We start from the raw sequence: 17621 nt of genomic DNA, 5'->3' as shown, positions 1-17621 counted from the left end.
GCACAAATCATCAAAGTTTGAAACGACCAGATCATGACTGTTGATTTAATTCTTATAAATGATTGTTTAGAAGTGGAAAAATAAAACATAAGTTAACAACTTGGTGAGCAGTCAGGCATGAAACACGTAAGTATGTAGTGAACTCAATCTTTTATAAAAATAAAAAATAAAAAATTGAGGAAATCACACTTCATAAAGCAACTTGAGAAAATCGAGTTGATGCAGTACATCATATGTGTACCATAGTCATAATCATACTCTATGTCGCATGTTCATACCCATGGGCCATAACCTTCTTATGGTGCAATTTGTGCGTCTGTCAGATCATTTGATACAACCCTAATGCATTGGACAGTGCACATAGCGAAATATCACTAGTTGTCTAATCAAGTCCAACCACGGGTGATCTACCCCACTAGTGATATTAGTACCGTGGTGACCCCACCCATTGGTGGTTGTGCTGTTCACAACAGTCAATAGCTCTTGGATCCAAAGTAAATTCATTTATCACATAAATGGGTCATAAGGTCAAATATGTATTCATTTTGCAAATTCTTTTATTTTTACTTAGAAACTTAGCTCATAAGATTAAATCACAAAGACATAATTAAGTCCACCCTTTGCAACCTGAAAATTGGGGCTGATACCTTTCTTTGAAGCTTAAAATATGATAAATTGTTGTATTAACATGGCAACCCTATTACAGAGGATTTGGTATAATAAGAAGGCATAAAACGTTATGCATTCAAATCTTATAATAGTTTTTTTTTTTTTTTTTTTTTTTAAGTAAAGAAAGAATAAAAGAGTTGGGCTATGCTTCCTCAATGCATTATAGTCCTGAATGATTCTAAATTGAAAAAAGAAAAAAGAAAAAAGAAAATGGAAAATGAGGTGAGTTAATCGGATCAGCTGCCCTCTGGAAAGGGGATTCCTCCTTGAACAGCTCTTGTGTATTCTTTCCACCATTTCCTTGCTTCATCCGTATTATCCAACATGGTGTATATAATAGCCTGTTCAAGTAGCAATATGTGAACCTTAATTTATATTGCGAATTTAATAAAGGCTTAAGGAAAAACTTAAGCATGTAAGTTACCATTAATATGCGTTTAATTTGTTCAAAAAAGAATTAATATGCGTTTAATCAATTGGTTTACCATTTAAGGCCCGTTTGATTCGCAAAATAGGTCCTTAGAATGGAAATAGTCATTCTTTTCTTTGGTAACTTATTGTTACGAATAACTATTTTTAGATAAATAGACCACATTTTTTAAAAAAAAAAAAAAAATTATTTCAAACTTTAAGAAAAAAAAAAAAAAAAACAAAAAAACAAAACAAAACAAGAAACATACCTGAACGTGAATGACTATTTGATTAAAAAAATGAATAGCTTTCATTGAAAATAAAAGAAGGTAAAATGAAATAATCTTAAAATAATCATTTCCATGGCCTATGAGAAAATGATTATTCCAAGTACTATGATAACAATTCAAACTATTATCATATACTCTACTACCAAAGCTATTTAAAAAAAAAAAAAAAAAAAATAGAATAGCTATTTTGCGTGCCAAACATACTCTTCTTAATATTCAAATCTTCACTTCTCTTCATTATATATATATTTTTTTTCATTTTCTTAAATTACTACTCATGATATTATGTAATTCACAAACCTTGTAGAGAGGAACTCGAGCATCAGAAGGGCCAGGTGAAGGGAGATCTCGCTGGAGGCACTTGCATTTGGATGCTTCTTGATATCTTCCCTGTAAAAGTACACATTACAAATATGAAAAACTGTTAGAATATTAATTCAATGATTTATAATTTATTATCTACTTAAGCTTAAACTTTTGAAATAAGCAATAATTTGATATGAAATCAAAGTAAAGATCAAAAGTTTGAACCTTGTCTCTATCATTATCTCTCTTTTCAATTAAATATTATGTATATTAAACTTTCTTTTGTTAAAGGAAAGTTTGAACTCACAAGAAAGAGAGAGCAATAGAATAAAGGTCGAATATCAAAACAATGTAATTATTGAAGAAATTCGTGAGCTTAACACATCTTTTAAACATGCTCAAGATCTTGTCAACAAGCAATGTAGGATTATAATGAGGACCTCTTAGACACTGATCAAGGAAATTACAGTATTAATTCAACCTAAATGCTCTGGCTGATGTATATTATTTTGCTATTACGCACTTCCTACAACCCAAGAATTTGAAAGTGAAGCTCCATAAAGAAGTTGACTAAAATATGCTGCATAAGAACCAACACTCACAATAAGTATATGCCGACATCTCCCACATTTGTCTGGTTATGAGAAAGGAGACGTGTTTATATAGAGCATGTTCTTTCTAAATAGTATGAAGCATTTTGAGGTAAACTCAATAATAAAACCGTGCAGGTTTAGCCCGAAGTAGACAATATCCTATCATTTAGGGCAAGGAGTTACATATGGTACTATCAGAACCGAAGTCTAGCTTGAGATGGGGGGAACATGCACAAGCTTATGAGAAGTCATCAAGGAGGACGACAGGTCCCAAGAGTGGGTGAGTGATTGTGACGTCTCCCACATTCCTGAGGTGTGAGAAAAGGGATATGCTTATATAGGGTATAAGGCCTTTTAAATTACCATATCATTTGGGGCGAGAAGTTACATAGAGTTTGTCAAATTACCAGTTATTTCAAAACTTAAGCGATCCTAAAGCATGGAAAGTTTTCAGACTTTTTTTTTTTAAAAAAAAAAAAAAGGTAAAAATCTTGAATCATGAAAATAATAAAAAGTAGAAAGTGATACCAGCAAGATGAGAACTTCAACGAGTGCCATCTCCACATTCGTCTCCGGCTCTGGATCCCCTTTGCAGCTCTTATACGCCTCTTTCAGTTGCTTAACTACTTCATCACCCTTTCCAGAGTTCTTTAGCTGCATTATTGCATCCTCCTATATAGTTGTGAAAAAAAAAAAAAATTATGCACCATTAGACATGGCAATTTTCAGCTCTAGCTCAGTTGGCATTCATGACACGACAAATTTAAGTAGGGTCTTTTTTATATTTAAATATTAATTAAATAATTTTAATTTTTAGTTAAAATTTCAATTTAAAAATTGTTCTTCTCAGTTTTTGCTCTTAATTTGTTTCCAAATGACGTGTAGAATTCATCGATGCTTCAACATTTAAAGTTTGTTTGGGATTACTTTACAAAGCTTAAAAAATACTTTTTAGTATCTGAAAAGCTGCGTAAACAAAAAATTTGTTTGTTTGGAAAAAAAAATTGCAAAATGACTTTTTTACTCTAAAGATAGCCGAAAATGAGAAAAATTTAAAAATGAAGCCTTTTTGTAAAAAGTTATTTTTGGCTTTAAAAGCTCTATTTTTTAACGCAATTCCAAACTTACTCTTAGTTTCAACGGATGACATATTTTGTGTACGTACATGATGCTACATTATTTAATTTTTTAAAAGACGTGCCAAAATTGACACCATGTATATAGTTAGATACACTAATTTTAAATTTTGATTGGTGATTATTGATTTCATTTAAAATTGGGAGAATCCTACTATATTGGTTTTGAGTTCAGGAAAAATTAAATTTATGAGTTTAGTTACTTGTTTAGGGTTGTCATTAATGTGATTTTTTATGTTTCACTTTATTTTCCTCTAAAATTTCAATGTCTTGGGATTCAATTCTTTGTAATTAGGGAAAACTTTACTTACTATCCCTAATCTTCATCAATTTTGCAATCATGCCCTTAAACTTTAAAAAGTGTCAATTTAGTGTATCCATCTATGTTTTTTTTTTTTTTTTTTCTGTTTTTTCTTTCAATTTCAACCCTCCATTAAGATTTTTCGTAAAACAATAGATTGAGCAAAGTCTATTGTTCCTCATGCTTAATAATTGTTATATATGGATCATATATGGCCTATAATTCAAGCTTGAGCTTCGTTTTTTTTTTTTTTTTTTGGTTTTTGATAGTGAGCTTGGCTTCTATATATATTCACGAGGGACCAGGATCACCGGCCCAAACCAAAGGCCCGGGGGACAGCCACTTTAGTTGGCCCTTCATTTTCGAAGGAAGCTGGCCCAGCACAAGGCCCAGGGGACGGTCACTTTCTCTACCCCATGCACGAACCACCTTCCCAAAGTCACACAAAAAGACAAGAAGACAAAATAACAGCCCGAGACTATTCTGTCATCAAAACATCTCCGCCACCTCCGCACCTCCCCACACTATTAAAGCGGAGCTCTGACACTACAGAAAGGTACATGATTTTTCCACTACCCCGGAGTCCGGACCATGGTGTATTTACCCCTTTACCTCACCTCCGCAAATTACTGACTAGGGCGTCGGAGTTAGCTCACCAGAATACCTCCGGTGACTATCTCTAACACTTTTTCCTCCTAGTCTGTGCAGGTCCTACTCAGAGATTTAGCTTGAGGCTAATGTTATTGAGTCACCACCTTTTTGTATTTAACATATTCCATCAAACATAATTCAAGCTATAAATGCAAATACTATTATCAGGAAATATACCTTAAGGGCTTCAATGTCTTTCGGTTGAATCCTTTTAGTCTTCAAGATCGAAAAAACAGATCTTTTCTGGTTATCCTGACTTGCAGCAAGGTAGACACTCATATCCAGCAACGATTTCAGCGGTAGCCTCCCACCGCCGGGGTAAATATTTGTCATCGGAGACATCGATATAGATTTCTGAGCCTTGGAGGCTGCAATGGCTACAGGAGGACTCATCTTACAACCGCAGCTGATGATTCCAAGAACACAAGCCAGAGCCAGAGACGCCCCTACACTCCCTTTCACAATTTGCTTGCCACCATCCCCACCATCATTCGTTGAAGCTTTTGGGAACCCATTAATGGCACAAACAGGGCCGAAGCCATGCCCAAGTGGGCGGTGAATAATTGAAGTTTTAGTGTTGGTGAGTGGAAGAGACAAAAGGGTTACCGTTGTAGTTGCAGGCTTGACAGGGGAAGGAATTCGTAGGGGGAGAGGAGACAGAGGGCCGTGGCGGAGGCGGAGGCAAAGTGCAGATTCCATGGAGCTGTGGTTTGTGCTATCGGGAAATTTGGAGACCACTACTTATTATTGCTCATAATTTGGAGCAGCCATGTCTGACAAAAAAACACACTCTGTCAAGAAGTAAGGTATCTGTTTTCTTCTTTAAGCAAAATTCTCGTCAGTTTTCTGGCAAGGCATCATTTTCATTTCATGCCCTTTTTTTTAGTATAATTAAGGAACGTGTTACACGTGTAGGAGGTACAAGGAAAAAAAATCTCGTCAAAAAGTACATATAATTATGTACGTATGTCTTTGTTTATAGTTTCTGTAAGACTGTATCTCTCAAGATTCTTTTGTTGTGTGTCTCTCTCTCAATGAGAATGTTCGTTTTGTTTAAAACGCAGTCAAACTTCAAAAGGTTTTCTATGCTACATGAGAAATGTTGGCTATAACTCAATGCACCTCAAGGAAAGTAACTCTGTATATAACACGTCTTACGAGCATTTACTTTTCTGTTTTAGATTTTATGTAATAACACGTCTGTCTTGGAAAGATTTAGAATTACCGTCAACTTATTTGTTAATGGGCTAGCCACATTTATCACCTCCAACTTGGAGAGGCTGCACTAGAGACGGAGGGAAGGGATGGCCGATTTTGGCCATGGCCTTTTCCCTCTTTTGAAATTTTTATTTACCATAGTATGGGCTGTTTCGCATTAGACAATTACTGTTTAATTAGAACCATAGAACTGTAACAAGATTTGATTGATATTAGAAAACAGTATGAAAATGTATATATATATATATATATATATATATATATTTTACAGTGATTTTTTTATTTGAATAGTAATAAAAAGTAAGAATATTGGGAGTTAAATTTGAAATAAATAATATGAGGACTTTTTTTGGGACATTGGCAAACATAGCCATATATTTGAGCCAAAAAAAAAACTAAGCTTGTCCCTGCCCCAATAAAAAAAAAAAAAAAAAACAATGCATGGCCCTTAGTATATTCAAACCTTAAACAACCCAAATGTATCATGAGCAATAGCTTCCAAAAGCAGCGAAAAAGAGTTTTTAATGCAACAAGAGAACAACGTAGAAGCTGAAGCGGCACGAGTACGGCAAAATGTCGCGTTCCATTTTGATATATATATATTTGAGTTAAAAATTGAAATATATTAATAACCAATTTTATTTATTTATTTTTTTTTTTGTTAATACCAAATAGATACTAACTTTAATTTTTATACATTAACATAGTATTCAATCTTAATATATTTTTTTATTCATGTTTTGATCCTCCCATCTTAATATATTTCTCATTCCGATTCTCTCACCTTATTTCTTTTTATCCCTTTCCTTCAATGTGCAACTGTCATTTGGAATCATGCTTGCTTAAAACAGAGCATTTCCAGAGAAACGGGCAAAAAGTTCTTGCTTCTTGTGTAGGAGAAGAACAAGTGTCTTCCTGAAAATTGCATAACTTTCTTTACCCACCTCGCAAGGCTGTAATCAGAACCATTTCCTCCCCTTTCACAAGCCATTAGTATACAGTCCTCCATGGTCTCCTTTAACTTGTTCGTTTGATATATATACCATCAATCTAATTTTGCTTTACCCAGAAAGAAAAAGTTGTTATTCTGCAGAAAAAAAATCCCATTAGAATTAGCTTTGAAATATATATATATATAATGGGGAAGTTTTTTGAAAATTTGATCCCAAAGACTAAGTATGGAGCAATAGCAGCAACGGTAACACCCATCATCATCGCTGCAGGAGCTTATGTTGCATGGAGTTATGCAAGTCGTGCTAGGAAACGACAGCGTGTTCTGTCGAGGTCCATGTCCGTTGGATACCTCCACAGTGGCAAACTTGCGTTGCAGAGATTGATGAATTATCATCAAGCTCGAGCAGAACCAGAAATATTAGATGGAGCTGAGAATGAGTTGAATACATTGCTCCAAGACAAACATCCTGATTTCTGGAAGTTGCGGGTTTGTTTACATTCTTTTCTGTCAAATTTTCTATTAGAAGTCAATATTTTCCCCAAGTTTGGTTTCCAGATTTCTTCTTGAAATATGTTGTGGAATATTCAAAAACTTTCTTAATGGCTCTATTATGTGGGTATAATTGTCTATAACAATTGCCTAGAAGTGGTTGGGTATGTAATAGGGTGTGAGTTCGACTCTCGAAATGAGAATCATCAATCCTAATGCCTTGATCCTTGGTTAGATTATATAGCTCAGTCGGACTTGAGGAAACGCATGCAGTTTCCACCGAGTATGTGTTGGGTGGTATTCGGCCTCTCTCAGTCCCAAAAGCTAACTCAATAGGTGAGGCTTTCCCTCACACTTATAAAGTGACCATCAACCCTTTCCACAACTGATGTGGAAAAACCTCAACAATCTCTTCTCACACATCGGGGCCCTGGATCGGAGCAGAGACAACCAATTTTTCGACTGTTAGACCGAGACTTGTTGGTTGAATCTAGGCTTTGATACCAATTTCGAGTGGTCTTAGGTCTCTTTTAACCCCAAAAGCTAGCTCAAGATGTGAGGTTTTTCCTCACACTTATAAACTAAGCACCAGCTCTTTTCGCAGCTGATGTGGGATAACCCCAACAAGATGTTATTATGTCAAGCTCACGTAGAATAGTTACAGTTGGTCTCCTCTGCCTGCGTTTTATCAAAACAATATATATATATATATATATATATATATATTGCCTAGACTACATTATTCAAAAAGCTATTTTCTCTTAGAAGATTGTAATTTTATGAGCTTAATTCGTGTGGTTTGCATAAATGAAGAGTGCTGCAGCAAAGCTGGAAATGAGCGGAAAAGAAGCCAAGGCAGTGGAAATACTGGAAAATGAATTTGAAAATGCCCGGAAGGATCAGAAATCACATGAAGGCTATGAGATTGAAATGTTACTTGTGGAAATGCATATCTACAAGGTGTTGAACATCATGGGACTCTTTCTTATATATATATATATATATATATATATATATTCTGACAACTCTTTGGACATAGATTTTTACTGATCAGTACTGAGTCTAGCTAACACAAAGAAGCTTTGCTTTGATCTTCAGGGAGATTTCAGAAAGGCTTTTGAACGCGAATGCTTGAAGGATGAAGTGATTTCAGATCACAGGCGTCCACTATTCAAGGTATATATATATATATATACACTTCTTTCTTTATATCTCCATGGCTTATTATAATAAAGACAATTCATGATACAAAACATTTTTTCAAAAAATAAAAGCACATTTTAGAGAACTTTTCACTACTTATTATAAGAATATTTTGAGAAAAACATGTGTTTATTTTTTCAGCTTAAAGGGATTAACTTATTATTAAAATATTTTAAAAAATAACAAGGATTAGAGAGAGGTAGCCGGCCACCTCTCATGGAGGAGAGAAATGGCCACGTGGCTATCTCTATCGGAATTAATATCATGTAATTTGTTTTTCCAAGTCACATGCAACATCTTGAAAAATAATTTTTTATTTTATTAAAAAAAAAAAAAACTAAAATTCACAAAAAGGATTTTAAAAAAAAGAAACAACTTGAAAATGGTGACGAGATCACTCTGGCATTGCAAATGAGACAACCAACCCTAGTAATAAGAGTGGTTTGCGTTGCAAGTCGAAGGAGTGGTTCACGCGTCCAACCCCAAAATAGAGGTGGCCAGCTTGCACAGTCACCCTCATCAAAGGGGGTGGCTCACAATATCTCCCAAACAAAGCCATTTGCCTAGCCACTGCCAATCGACTAACCACCTCTAACCTAGGAGCCACCCCCAAATAGAAGGGGTGGCTCATGAGGCCACCCCAAACTCCTTCCACACGAGCCACGCCCTAACAGAGCAAGTGGAGCCACCCTTGTTAGAGGATAGTTGCACGATCTACCCCTTTGTTGGGGGTGGCTCATGCGGCCATATTCTCTGTTTGAGGTGGTCATACGAGTCACTCCTCGATTGGGGGTAGCAGTGCAAACCTACACAAGCCACCTCCTCCGGCATGGGTCACGTCTTTTATTATTATTATTATTATTATTATTATTATGACTTTTTTTGAATTTTGGTATTTTTTACATTAAAAATAATAAAAAAAAAAAATAGCGTGTGACGTGTTAAAACCGTTTATGTGGCATTAGCCACTTAAGCAGTTTTTGACCGAATGAGTGAAGTGAAAATGTGAAAAACCTAAGGAATTAAAAGTAAATTTAAAAATTTAAGGAAGAAATTTCAAATCGCACGAAGATGCAAGGAGTTTTAACCAAACTTTCTTTTTAAATTCTTTTTATAAGTAAGAAGTTCTCTACACTCTTTTTTGTGTTCTCAAGATAAGTTATGTTTAGTATTTATTATTTTAAAAATACGACCAAACAATTTGATAGTTGTGATCTAAAAAAATCCACAGGCTATTCTTCACATCTTAATGTCGGAGGAGCACCAAGAGGAAGAAGCCTCACAATATTGGGAAGATTTTGATTCTATTCGAAATGACTTCCTATGGCAACCTATTATGCAAGAAGACAAACTCGAAGACGTCGTTCCGAATTTCAAAGAGTTCAAGGAGGTAGTCAATTTGCTCAAAAAAGATATTCAAGAGGCTGTGGAGGCAAAGAAAACACAAAAGTAATTATAGACATATATGTCCCAAGAAAGGACTCAAGCTTCCTAAAGGAAGAGAAGAAATGGGTTGTATGAAATTTAACTCTAGCCTTAGGTTGCATTTAGGCATACCTAATCATGTACCTTGTATTTCAAAATTCATATTAATGTTGTGAAGGTCATATAAGACAACAACATCTTGCTCGTCATAGCTATGTCTTTACAGGTTTTTCAGGTCACTAGGCTATAACCGTTAAAATATTAATTAAATGATTAAATTTACTCTTTTTTTTATCAACTTAAGCTTTTGAGATAAATGATGATTTTTTAATATTATATCGAAGTTAAAGTCTTGAATTCGAATATTATCTTCGTCATTCACCTTTTATTTCAATTAAACGTTAGCTTTCTGTCTTAGAATTTAATCCAAAACGACACCAAACAAAAAATGACAAGGAGAGGTCACAACTAAAGAATTAACAATTTCTAACAAAAAACTTGAATATAATTTACCATTGATCAATTGTTAGATGAAACACACAAGCATCAATACGCCTAAGTGTTACATTGAGTGGAGACACAACTTGCATATAATTTAACAGAATTTACAAAGGAAGGTTTTGTGCATATAATGCCTGTCATACAAAGGAGGGTTTTGTACATTTCACACAATTTACAAAGAAATAGAACTTGCACATAACTTTTTTTTTTTTTTTTTTTTTAATGACGTAGAATTCTTGACCAATCTTCGATGGAGAATTAGGATCTTTTCCGATTCAAATGAACTGAAAAATATCTAGTTAGTTAGATTAAAAGGATATTTTTGTTCCAAAAAAAGTGAAAAAACAAAAACAAAAATATCAATCACATATAACTAACTGAATACTCTCCGATTCAAATGAATTAGAGAAATCTTGTTCCTTCGGTGGGACCGGGGTTGCACATAAAATGTTACTTTATATTAAGTTTGATGTCAGTTTAAGTTAGCACAAAATTAAGTGTTACTTATACATTTTATAGAAATTACAAAGAATAAGCTGCTTTTAAGCTTGATGGTAGTTTTCAAGTTATATCAAATATTTGAACCTAATAGATTAACCTGTGGTCTTGCCTTAAAGTGTATAAAGTAATGTGAGACAATGGTAATACCCATAAACTATCTTTCAACCAAAAAAAAAAATACCCATAAACTATCACACATTTTAAAAAGACCCATCATGCTCAAATTTAAAAAACTCTCAATTTTACTTCTTAAACTTTCAATTTGATACAACATATCCTCTCTTTCAGTTTTTAAATGTTAAAAAATGACAAAGTAACATTTTATTACCACGACATTTTTTATAAAATTTCAAATTTACCGTTAATTTCAAATTAAAAATTTATAAAAAAAACAAAATAATAACAAAATAACAAATGATAATTTGATCTTTTTAGTCATTTCCGTTAAGAGTTAACGGCTAAATCTAACATAAGAAATCAATTAAATCAAATTGAAAGTTTAGAGAGATAAATTAGTTAAATTGAGAATTTTTAAAATTTGAAAGAGCCTTCTCAATACGAGTGGCAGTTGAAAGGTCTAAAGCAAAGTTTCCCTATAAATATATAAATAAATAAGATTAGCCAAGAACTTAAATTTCAGAAAGGATTGTTCGTAATTTTGGGAAAATTTTTAAAACTGGTATTCCATCAGTGCCTCTAGGAAGATCAGAACTTGATCTCTCGTAGTCTTGAGTTGTAAACTTGATCTCTCGTAGTCTTAAGTTGTAATGCATTGCACAATTCTGTTCGGATGCCAGACGACTGGGAATAGCAAGTACTAATTCCTGCTAGAGACAAACAGCTTCCAAATGAATCGAATACCAAAGTTTGTGTCTCAAGGAACAGCACAATTAAACAGATGAAAATGCACATGCAAGGTTCAAAACACAGAAAATAAAGTTAATCTGTAAAATTTTAGCACAGTTATCAACTTCCCAGTCTTAACAAAAGACACCTCAAAAAAAAAAAAAAAAACAGCCTTTGGAAGTCAGAACTCTAAAGAACTAACAAGTCCTCAATTGGAGAAATCTTGAAACAAAAAATGGTATTCCTCAATCAAAGAGACTGAAGCCCATATCCTGCAAAGGGCACAACAAAAGAAAAGAAGCATCAGATAAACTGAAATTAAATTACACAGCTGTTTTACAAAAGCAACAAGTTTGTACCCCTATATGAAATAGTTTGGTCTACAAAGAGAATAGGAGTAGTTCTTTATTTTCTCTAGTCCACCAGGCCCAACCCTAATTGTCACGTATTGGGTTGGTTTGTGCCGAAGGAGGGGCACAAGACTACATATGTGAACCATAACCAACCCTAAACCCTATCCCCACAATACTCATCCATGGTGCAAGATGGAGAGAAAAGAAGAGAGGAGGGGCAAAGAGAAGGGAAGGAGGGGATGGACTCATTTCCAAAGTTAAGACATCAACAACTGAATTTGGTGTTTCCACCACAAATACTTTAAAAAGCATTATTGGGGGTTGGAAGTGGGTGGGGGTGGTGGGGCGCAGAAGAAATTAGATCAAAAGGTCATTGTAGAAGGTTAAGCTCACAAAATTCAGGTTATGAAATACAAGAGCAGAATGCTTACATCATCTGATTCCTCTTTCTCTTCCACCTTTTCCTCTTTCTTTGACTCGGCTGCAGCAGGAGCAGCACCACCACCACTACCACCTGTTACGGCAACTGCAACAGCGCCACCACCACCAGAAGGCACAGACGCTAATTTCTCTCTTCCAGATGCAATAAGCTCAGTTATATCTTTACCCGCAACTTCACACAAGAATAGGTCAATCTTACTATCATCAACTTCAGCTCCAACTGCACATATTAAAGTAACAATTTTTCAATAATAATAATAATTAATGCCTAAAACCTTTTTTGTTTTCGTTTATAGAAAATGGTATTCATAATCATAGGATGATAACATAAACCAGGAATCCAGATTAGTTCTTAATCTAGTATGAACTCCAAGCACCATTCAGGCAAAACCAAATACCAGAACTTTCTCCAAACTATGCTCAGATGCTGCAGTTCGACCCCTTCAAACAAGTCATATAAGTTTTTTTTTTTTGATAGGTAAGTCATATAAGTTATACAGTCAACTTTACTGCAAGACTGATTGACTCAATCAAGGAAAGGTTTAACCATAACGATCATATTTGAACATTTCATTCACTCAGCATCTTATAATGTCTGCATTAAACTGTGAATCATCTATCCGTCTCCACTATTACAACATATTAACAACTGTCAACTTCTCATCTAAGTTACGAGTTCAGATCAACCCTGGAGCTGACATTACAGACTAGACTACAGACAACATAGACCAGAAACCAAACACAATGCATTTCTTCTCTACGAACAAAAATCAAACTCTGTTGTAATATAAGTCACAAATCCCCTGTTCAGTTATCAAGCAAACCGGGGAAAGAAATAGGAAAATGTGGCTCAAAGGACACTGAAAACCCATACAAATTTTAGCCCACTAACTCTTGAAACATTTTTGGCCCCCTAGTTATTATATTTTAGGCCAAGTGGGAAAACCTTGCAAGATTTCATAATTTTGGAAGCAACTAAAGCAATTAACTAAACCCATTGGAAGGGAAGAATAAAAACTAAAAAAACTAAAAAAAATTCTCCAGTCAGTAATGTAACTATTGCAATGAAATGAACTCATTTGAAAGGAAGAAACAACACTTTAAAAGACATTCTTTTTCTCAGTGGTAAATCTAGTGCATCCCCTTAACCCGTTTGAAGCAAGAAACCAAGAGATCGTACCGGATCCAAGAATGTTCTTCACATTATCAGCTGAAGGACTGGTGTTCCCTCCCAACACAGCCAGTAAATATGCAGCTACCACCTTCATTTTTCTTCTTCCTACCAAACCAACCCATCTAGATTAGATTTCATCAATACCCTAAAAGAGAGAGAGAGAGAGAGAGAGAGAGAGAGAGAGAGAGAGTACCTTGTTGGCCTGTGAATCTGAGAGGTTGGAAACGAGGGCAACAAAGCAGTAGGGCGGGATTTAGAAGAGCATTTTATAGAGCTAGGGTTAGGGTTTGGTTCATTTTTATTTTCTGAGATGTTGCTTGTTTGGGTATAAGGTAGTCCTTGTTCAGGTTTTCGTTTACCCGGATTTCGTTTTACATTGGGAAAGGGAATTGCTTTTCCCAGATATGGGCTTTGACCCGAGAGACAGTGAATCGCTACAAATCGGGAGGCCCTTATTTTAAATGGGTCATATATTTCAGCTGAATTTGAGGGTGCAAATTTGTGCTAACAAGGATACGTTACATGCAATTCAATTTTTTAGTTTGATTTTGTTATACTCGCAACTACTTATAATATTGATTCTAAAATTTAAGAGGATCGAAAACTTAAATATGAAGTGAAGGTCACTTAGAAGTGAAATATTTAATACTGTCAAAATTCTCGATGCGTTGGATGATCACATATAATATTGTAGAGACATCATTCTCAATAAGAAATCCATATCCTTTAATAAATCAAAGAAATAATGAACTTTACCTTCAAATAGATAGATTTAATGGAGTTAGTCATTTAAGTATAGTTTATGGGATTAATTGATTAAATAAAAAATGCAAACTAGAGTGCAATTACGTACAATTGTTTAGTGGAATCAACTGTAATCAATAGTAATTTATGACAAGTCATGAGATGACATGTGTCATGAACTAATTGAAGCTATTTTTATTTTTTTTCTTTTAGGTCCCTTTTCAAGCTAATGTAATTTGACCATAGTGGCATACTTCTATTTATTTATTTGGTTGTGTTTCATTTTAAAACATGGGCTATTAGCATAGTGGGCGTGTAAGTGGGAAGTGGTCTTGGGATAAAACCTAGTCCTGACCACATAAGAAAAGGCGCATAAAACCCTAGCCCTAGTCGTCTATTAAGAGGCAAGAGGCTAGGGTCATGGCCATGGCTAGGGTTTTATCTCTAGCCCCTAGCCACACCCCTTAGTGTTTGGAGATAGACTCCTTCTCTAAGCAGTCTCAAACCTATAAAGAGAAGTGCTTGTTAGGTATAAGATGCACCCAGTCATTCACTCTCTTGAGAGCCTACTCTCTTTGTTATCTTTAGTCATTAAAGAGAATATCTAATGATCTCACAAATCCCTGCGCAGTTGTGTTTTTGCCCAAAAGCTCAAAGAGTGGTTGTGTATACCAAGTAAGAGCCCCTCTTGGTGTTTTAATTTTAATAGCATGATTTTTCCATATTCTCTTAAAGTCGATCAATGTCATTATTCTATTTGTGCATATGATGTACAAGATTCCAACAATTTACGAGAGTTTAGTACTTACTAAGCTATTTTATGGTTTTATAGTGTTCTAGTTATTACTACTAAATGTGATCTAGTCAATATGGTTAGTGTGGTTGTTTAAAAGAGAAAAATGTATACATTTTGTTCTTAGTTACCTCCTCATTTACTTGTTAAATGAATTCGAGGTATTGCCACCGACACTCTAAGGTTATATACTAGTTAAATACTTTGGGGTGTCACACTATGGGTTAAAAATCTCGATGCCAAGAGGGTTGAAGGTTCTGTCATTATTATCATGAGCAATTCTCGATTGAGTGGTCGGGATTTGGTATTTCCATAAGGAACTTACAATCATTCTCACAAATAGCGCCAAATTATTAGGACAATTGACTGTGTGCTGAGATATCGATCTAAAGTGCCTACCAGAATAAAAGAAATATGCAAAATAGCTTCCCGGAGCATGTTAGCAAGAGATAAATCTAATACTTAAGTCAAGGAAAATAGGGTTGAGAGGAAGGAAATGAAAGTCCATTTTACTTAATGATGATACTATCCATAACCTTCTGCTACGAATATTTCGTACACATTACGAGCTCCATCATGTGTATTGCCCAAGCGTACCGTCTCATGTCATGAATCATGGAATAGTTCTTGACGTGGCATAGGAAAGGATTCAATGTGGAGATATATCTATGTGTTCTCGGACCAGCAGGTTGGCGGAGATATTTAGGTGTTCTTGATTTTGAATATATAGATATACATTCACATGAGTGTCCCTCTCATTTTTTTATTTTTTTTTCTTTTTGAATAGTTAAAATATGTTCATATTATAAAGTTGAAAATCATATTATGAAAAATAATAAGAACAAAATTATACAAATTTATACAAGCATATAAATACAACTTATATGAGTTGGCATGGGTTCAGTTGGTAAACGAGCTTATGTTTAAGTTCAGGCTCTAATCATTTAGTAAGTAAACTAAATTCAAGTCGAATTTATATAAGTAGTTGAGCTCATATTATTTCTTATAAATAGAATAATGCTAGAAATTATATTTTTGTCCCACTAATATCTTACAATCCTGACTTGACAATTTTAACAAATCCTATAATTCTAAGGTTGGCTAAGACTGACAAGTCAGCATGTACAATACTGTCGTGACAATCTTAACCAATCTTTAATTTTTTTAACAAATCGATCAAGGGTTGATTGAAAGTATCACATCAATATTGTAAAATAATTGAGAAATGGTAGGTGCTCCTCTGGTGTTTTTTTAGTGTTCTCTCAATCTTTGGTGAATATTATTTTATAAAAATCAAGTGAGAGAAATAAGGGTCAATTTTTTAAAAAAATAATAATATACACCTAAGACTAGGATAACACTAAGACATCACTTAGCATTTTCCAAAATAATTATAAGATAAAAATATGGGAAATGCTAAGTGCTATCTAGGTGTTCTCCTAGTCTTAAGTGGATATTATTTGAAAAAATACACTTTACCCACCTGAATTATTCACGCATTTGCATTTTACCGCACAATGTTTAAAAAGTGACAAAAGACCCCTCACAATGTATCTGACGTTAGCAAAAAACATCTGTTTATTTAGACAAAAACCAAGTCACATGTTTTTTAACCAAAACTTTCGAAAATGACCTCAAGGGATAAAGTGTAAACATAAATGACTTCGGGGGGTAAAGTGTAAACAAAAAATATTTAAAAAGCTTATGTAAAAAATTAATTAATTAATTAATTAAAGAAAAACCAAAAACTAAACTAAACAAAAATTAATAAAAAAACTAAAAACTAAAACTAAAACTAAACTTCAAAAAAAAAAAAACCATTTGGGGTGGTTTCGACCAACCCCCCAAACTCATTTGAGGTGATTTCGGCCACCCCCATGGGACACATGGGTGGTATCGGGGGGGGTAAAGTGTAAACAAAAAATATTTAAAAAGCTTATGTAAAAAATTAATTAATTAATTAATTAAAGAAAAACCAAAAACTAAACTAAACAAAAAAAAAAAAAAACCATTTGGGTTGGTTTCGACCAACCCCCCAAACTCATTTTGGGTGATTTCGGCCACTCCCATGGGACACATGAGTGGTTCAGTACCCCATACCGGCCGAATGGGGGTAGCCAAGCCACCCTCCACTTTTTTCTTTTTCTTTTTTTTGTGTGTAAGTTTTAGGTTATATATATATATATATATATATATATATAAACTTTCTGTTTTAAGTTTAGGTGTAGTTTAGTTTAGTTTTTTTAGTTTAGGTATAGTTTTTGGTTTTTTCTGTTAATTTTTTTTTTTTTTTTTTTTGAATATAAGCCTTTTGTTTTAAGTTTTAGGTTTAGTGTTTTTATTTATTTTTTATTTTATGTTTATGTTTACACTTTACCCCTCGGAGTCATTTATGTTTTTACTTTTTCCCTGAGGGCATTTTCGAAAATTTCGGTTGAAAAATGTCACGTGCCACATGTGACTTGGTTTCCGTCCAAATAGATAGATTTGATGGACGAATGGTGTTTTTTGCCAACGTCATATACATTGTGTGGGTCTTTTGTCACTTTTTAAACATTAGGTGTCAAAATGCAAATGCATGGATATACTTCAATGGGTAAAGTGTATTTTTACTATATTAT

The 17621-nt window shown here is 34.1% G+C and overlaps 3 protein-coding genes across 3 annotated transcripts; 1 reads left to right on the top strand and 2 right to left on the bottom strand.

Moving 5' to 3' along the window:
- Window positions 1-847: 847 nt before the first annotated feature.
- Window positions 848-5056, bottom strand: LOC132169447 (uncharacterized). Its single transcript, XM_059580480.1, has 4 exons — window positions 4535-5056; window positions 2798-2941; window positions 1671-1760; window positions 848-1010 (listed from the first exon to the last, which is right to left on the bottom strand). The coding sequence occupies exons 1-4, from the start codon at window positions 5054-5056 to the stop codon at window positions 906-908; spliced, it is 861 nt and encodes a 286-aa protein (XP_059436463.1). The 3' UTR covers window positions 848-905.
- A 1576-nt stretch (window positions 5057-6632) lies between these two features.
- Window positions 6633-9734, top strand: LOC132172873 (uncharacterized). Its single transcript, XM_059584436.1, has 4 exons — window positions 6633-7016; window positions 7833-7979; window positions 8118-8195; window positions 9454-9734. Exons 1-4 carry the CDS (start codon window positions 6714-6716, stop codon window positions 9673-9675), a joined length of 750 nt encoding a protein of 249 aa, XP_059440419.1. The 5' UTR covers window positions 6633-6713; the 3' UTR covers window positions 9676-9734.
- Window positions 9735-11583: 1849 nt separating this feature from the next.
- Window positions 11584-13761, bottom strand: LOC132171084 (large ribosomal subunit protein P2y-like). The gene is made up of 4 exons (XM_059582303.1): window positions 13657-13761; window positions 13470-13568; window positions 12280-12509; window positions 11584-11767 (listed from the first exon to the last, which is right to left on the bottom strand). The coding sequence occupies exons 2-4, from the start codon at window positions 13555-13557 to the stop codon at window positions 11741-11743; spliced, it is 345 nt and encodes a 114-aa protein (XP_059438286.1). The 5' UTR covers window positions 13558-13568; window positions 13657-13761; the 3' UTR covers window positions 11584-11740.
- Between the last annotated feature and the right edge of the window lie 3860 nt (window positions 13762-17621).

The sequence above is a fragment of the Corylus avellana genome, chromosome ca2 (genome assembly GCF_901000735.1).
Source record: "Corylus avellana chromosome ca2, CavTom2PMs-1.0".
NCBI lineage: Eukaryota > Viridiplantae > Streptophyta > Magnoliopsida > Fagales > Betulaceae > Corylus > Corylus avellana.
Note: the sequence above shows the minus strand (reverse complement) of the source record. Positions and strands in the feature narration are given on the sequence as shown.

What these genes read in the sequence shown, in the direction of transcription:
- LOC132169447 (XM_059580480.1), bottom strand. Translation starts at nt 5,056, where the DNA reads ATGGAATCTGCACTTTGCCTCCGCCTCCGCCACGGCCCTCTGTCTCCT. An exon ending in AAGACATTGAAGCCCTTAAG is followed by an intron (nt 2,942 to 4,534) that starts GTATATTTCCTG and finishes ACAACTATATAG; the next exon opens with GAGGATGCAATAATGCAGCT. An exon ending in CTCGAGTTCCTCTCTACAAG is followed by an intron (nt 1,011 to 1,670) that starts GTTTGTGAATTA and finishes CTACTTGAACAG; the next exon opens with GCTATTATATACACCATGTT.
- LOC132172873 (XM_059584436.1), top strand. Translation starts at nt 6,714, where the DNA reads ATGGGGAAGTTTTTTGAAAATTTGATCCCAAAGACTAAGTATGGAGCA. An exon ending in CTGATTTCTGGAAGTTGCGG is followed by an intron (nt 7,017 to 7,832) that starts GTTTGTTTACAT and finishes GCATAAATGAAG; the next exon opens with AGTGCTGCAGCAAAGCTGGA. An exon ending in ACAGGCGTCCACTATTCAAG is followed by an intron (nt 8,196 to 9,453) that starts GTATATATATAT and finishes AAAAATCCACAG; the next exon opens with GCTATTCTTCACATCTTAAT.
- LOC132171084 (XM_059582303.1), bottom strand. Translation starts at nt 13,557, where the DNA reads ATGAAGGTGGTAGCTGCATATTTACTGGCTGTGTTGGGAGGGAACACC. An exon ending in GAAGAACATTCTTGGATCCG is followed by an intron (nt 12,510 to 13,469) that starts GTACGATCTCTT and finishes TAATATGTGCAG; the next exon opens with TTGGAGCTGAAGTTGATGAT. An exon ending in AGAAAGAGGAATCAGATGAT is followed by an intron (nt 11,768 to 12,279) that starts GTAAGCATTCTG and finishes TGCCCTTTGCAG; the next exon opens with GATATGGGCTTCAGTCTCTT.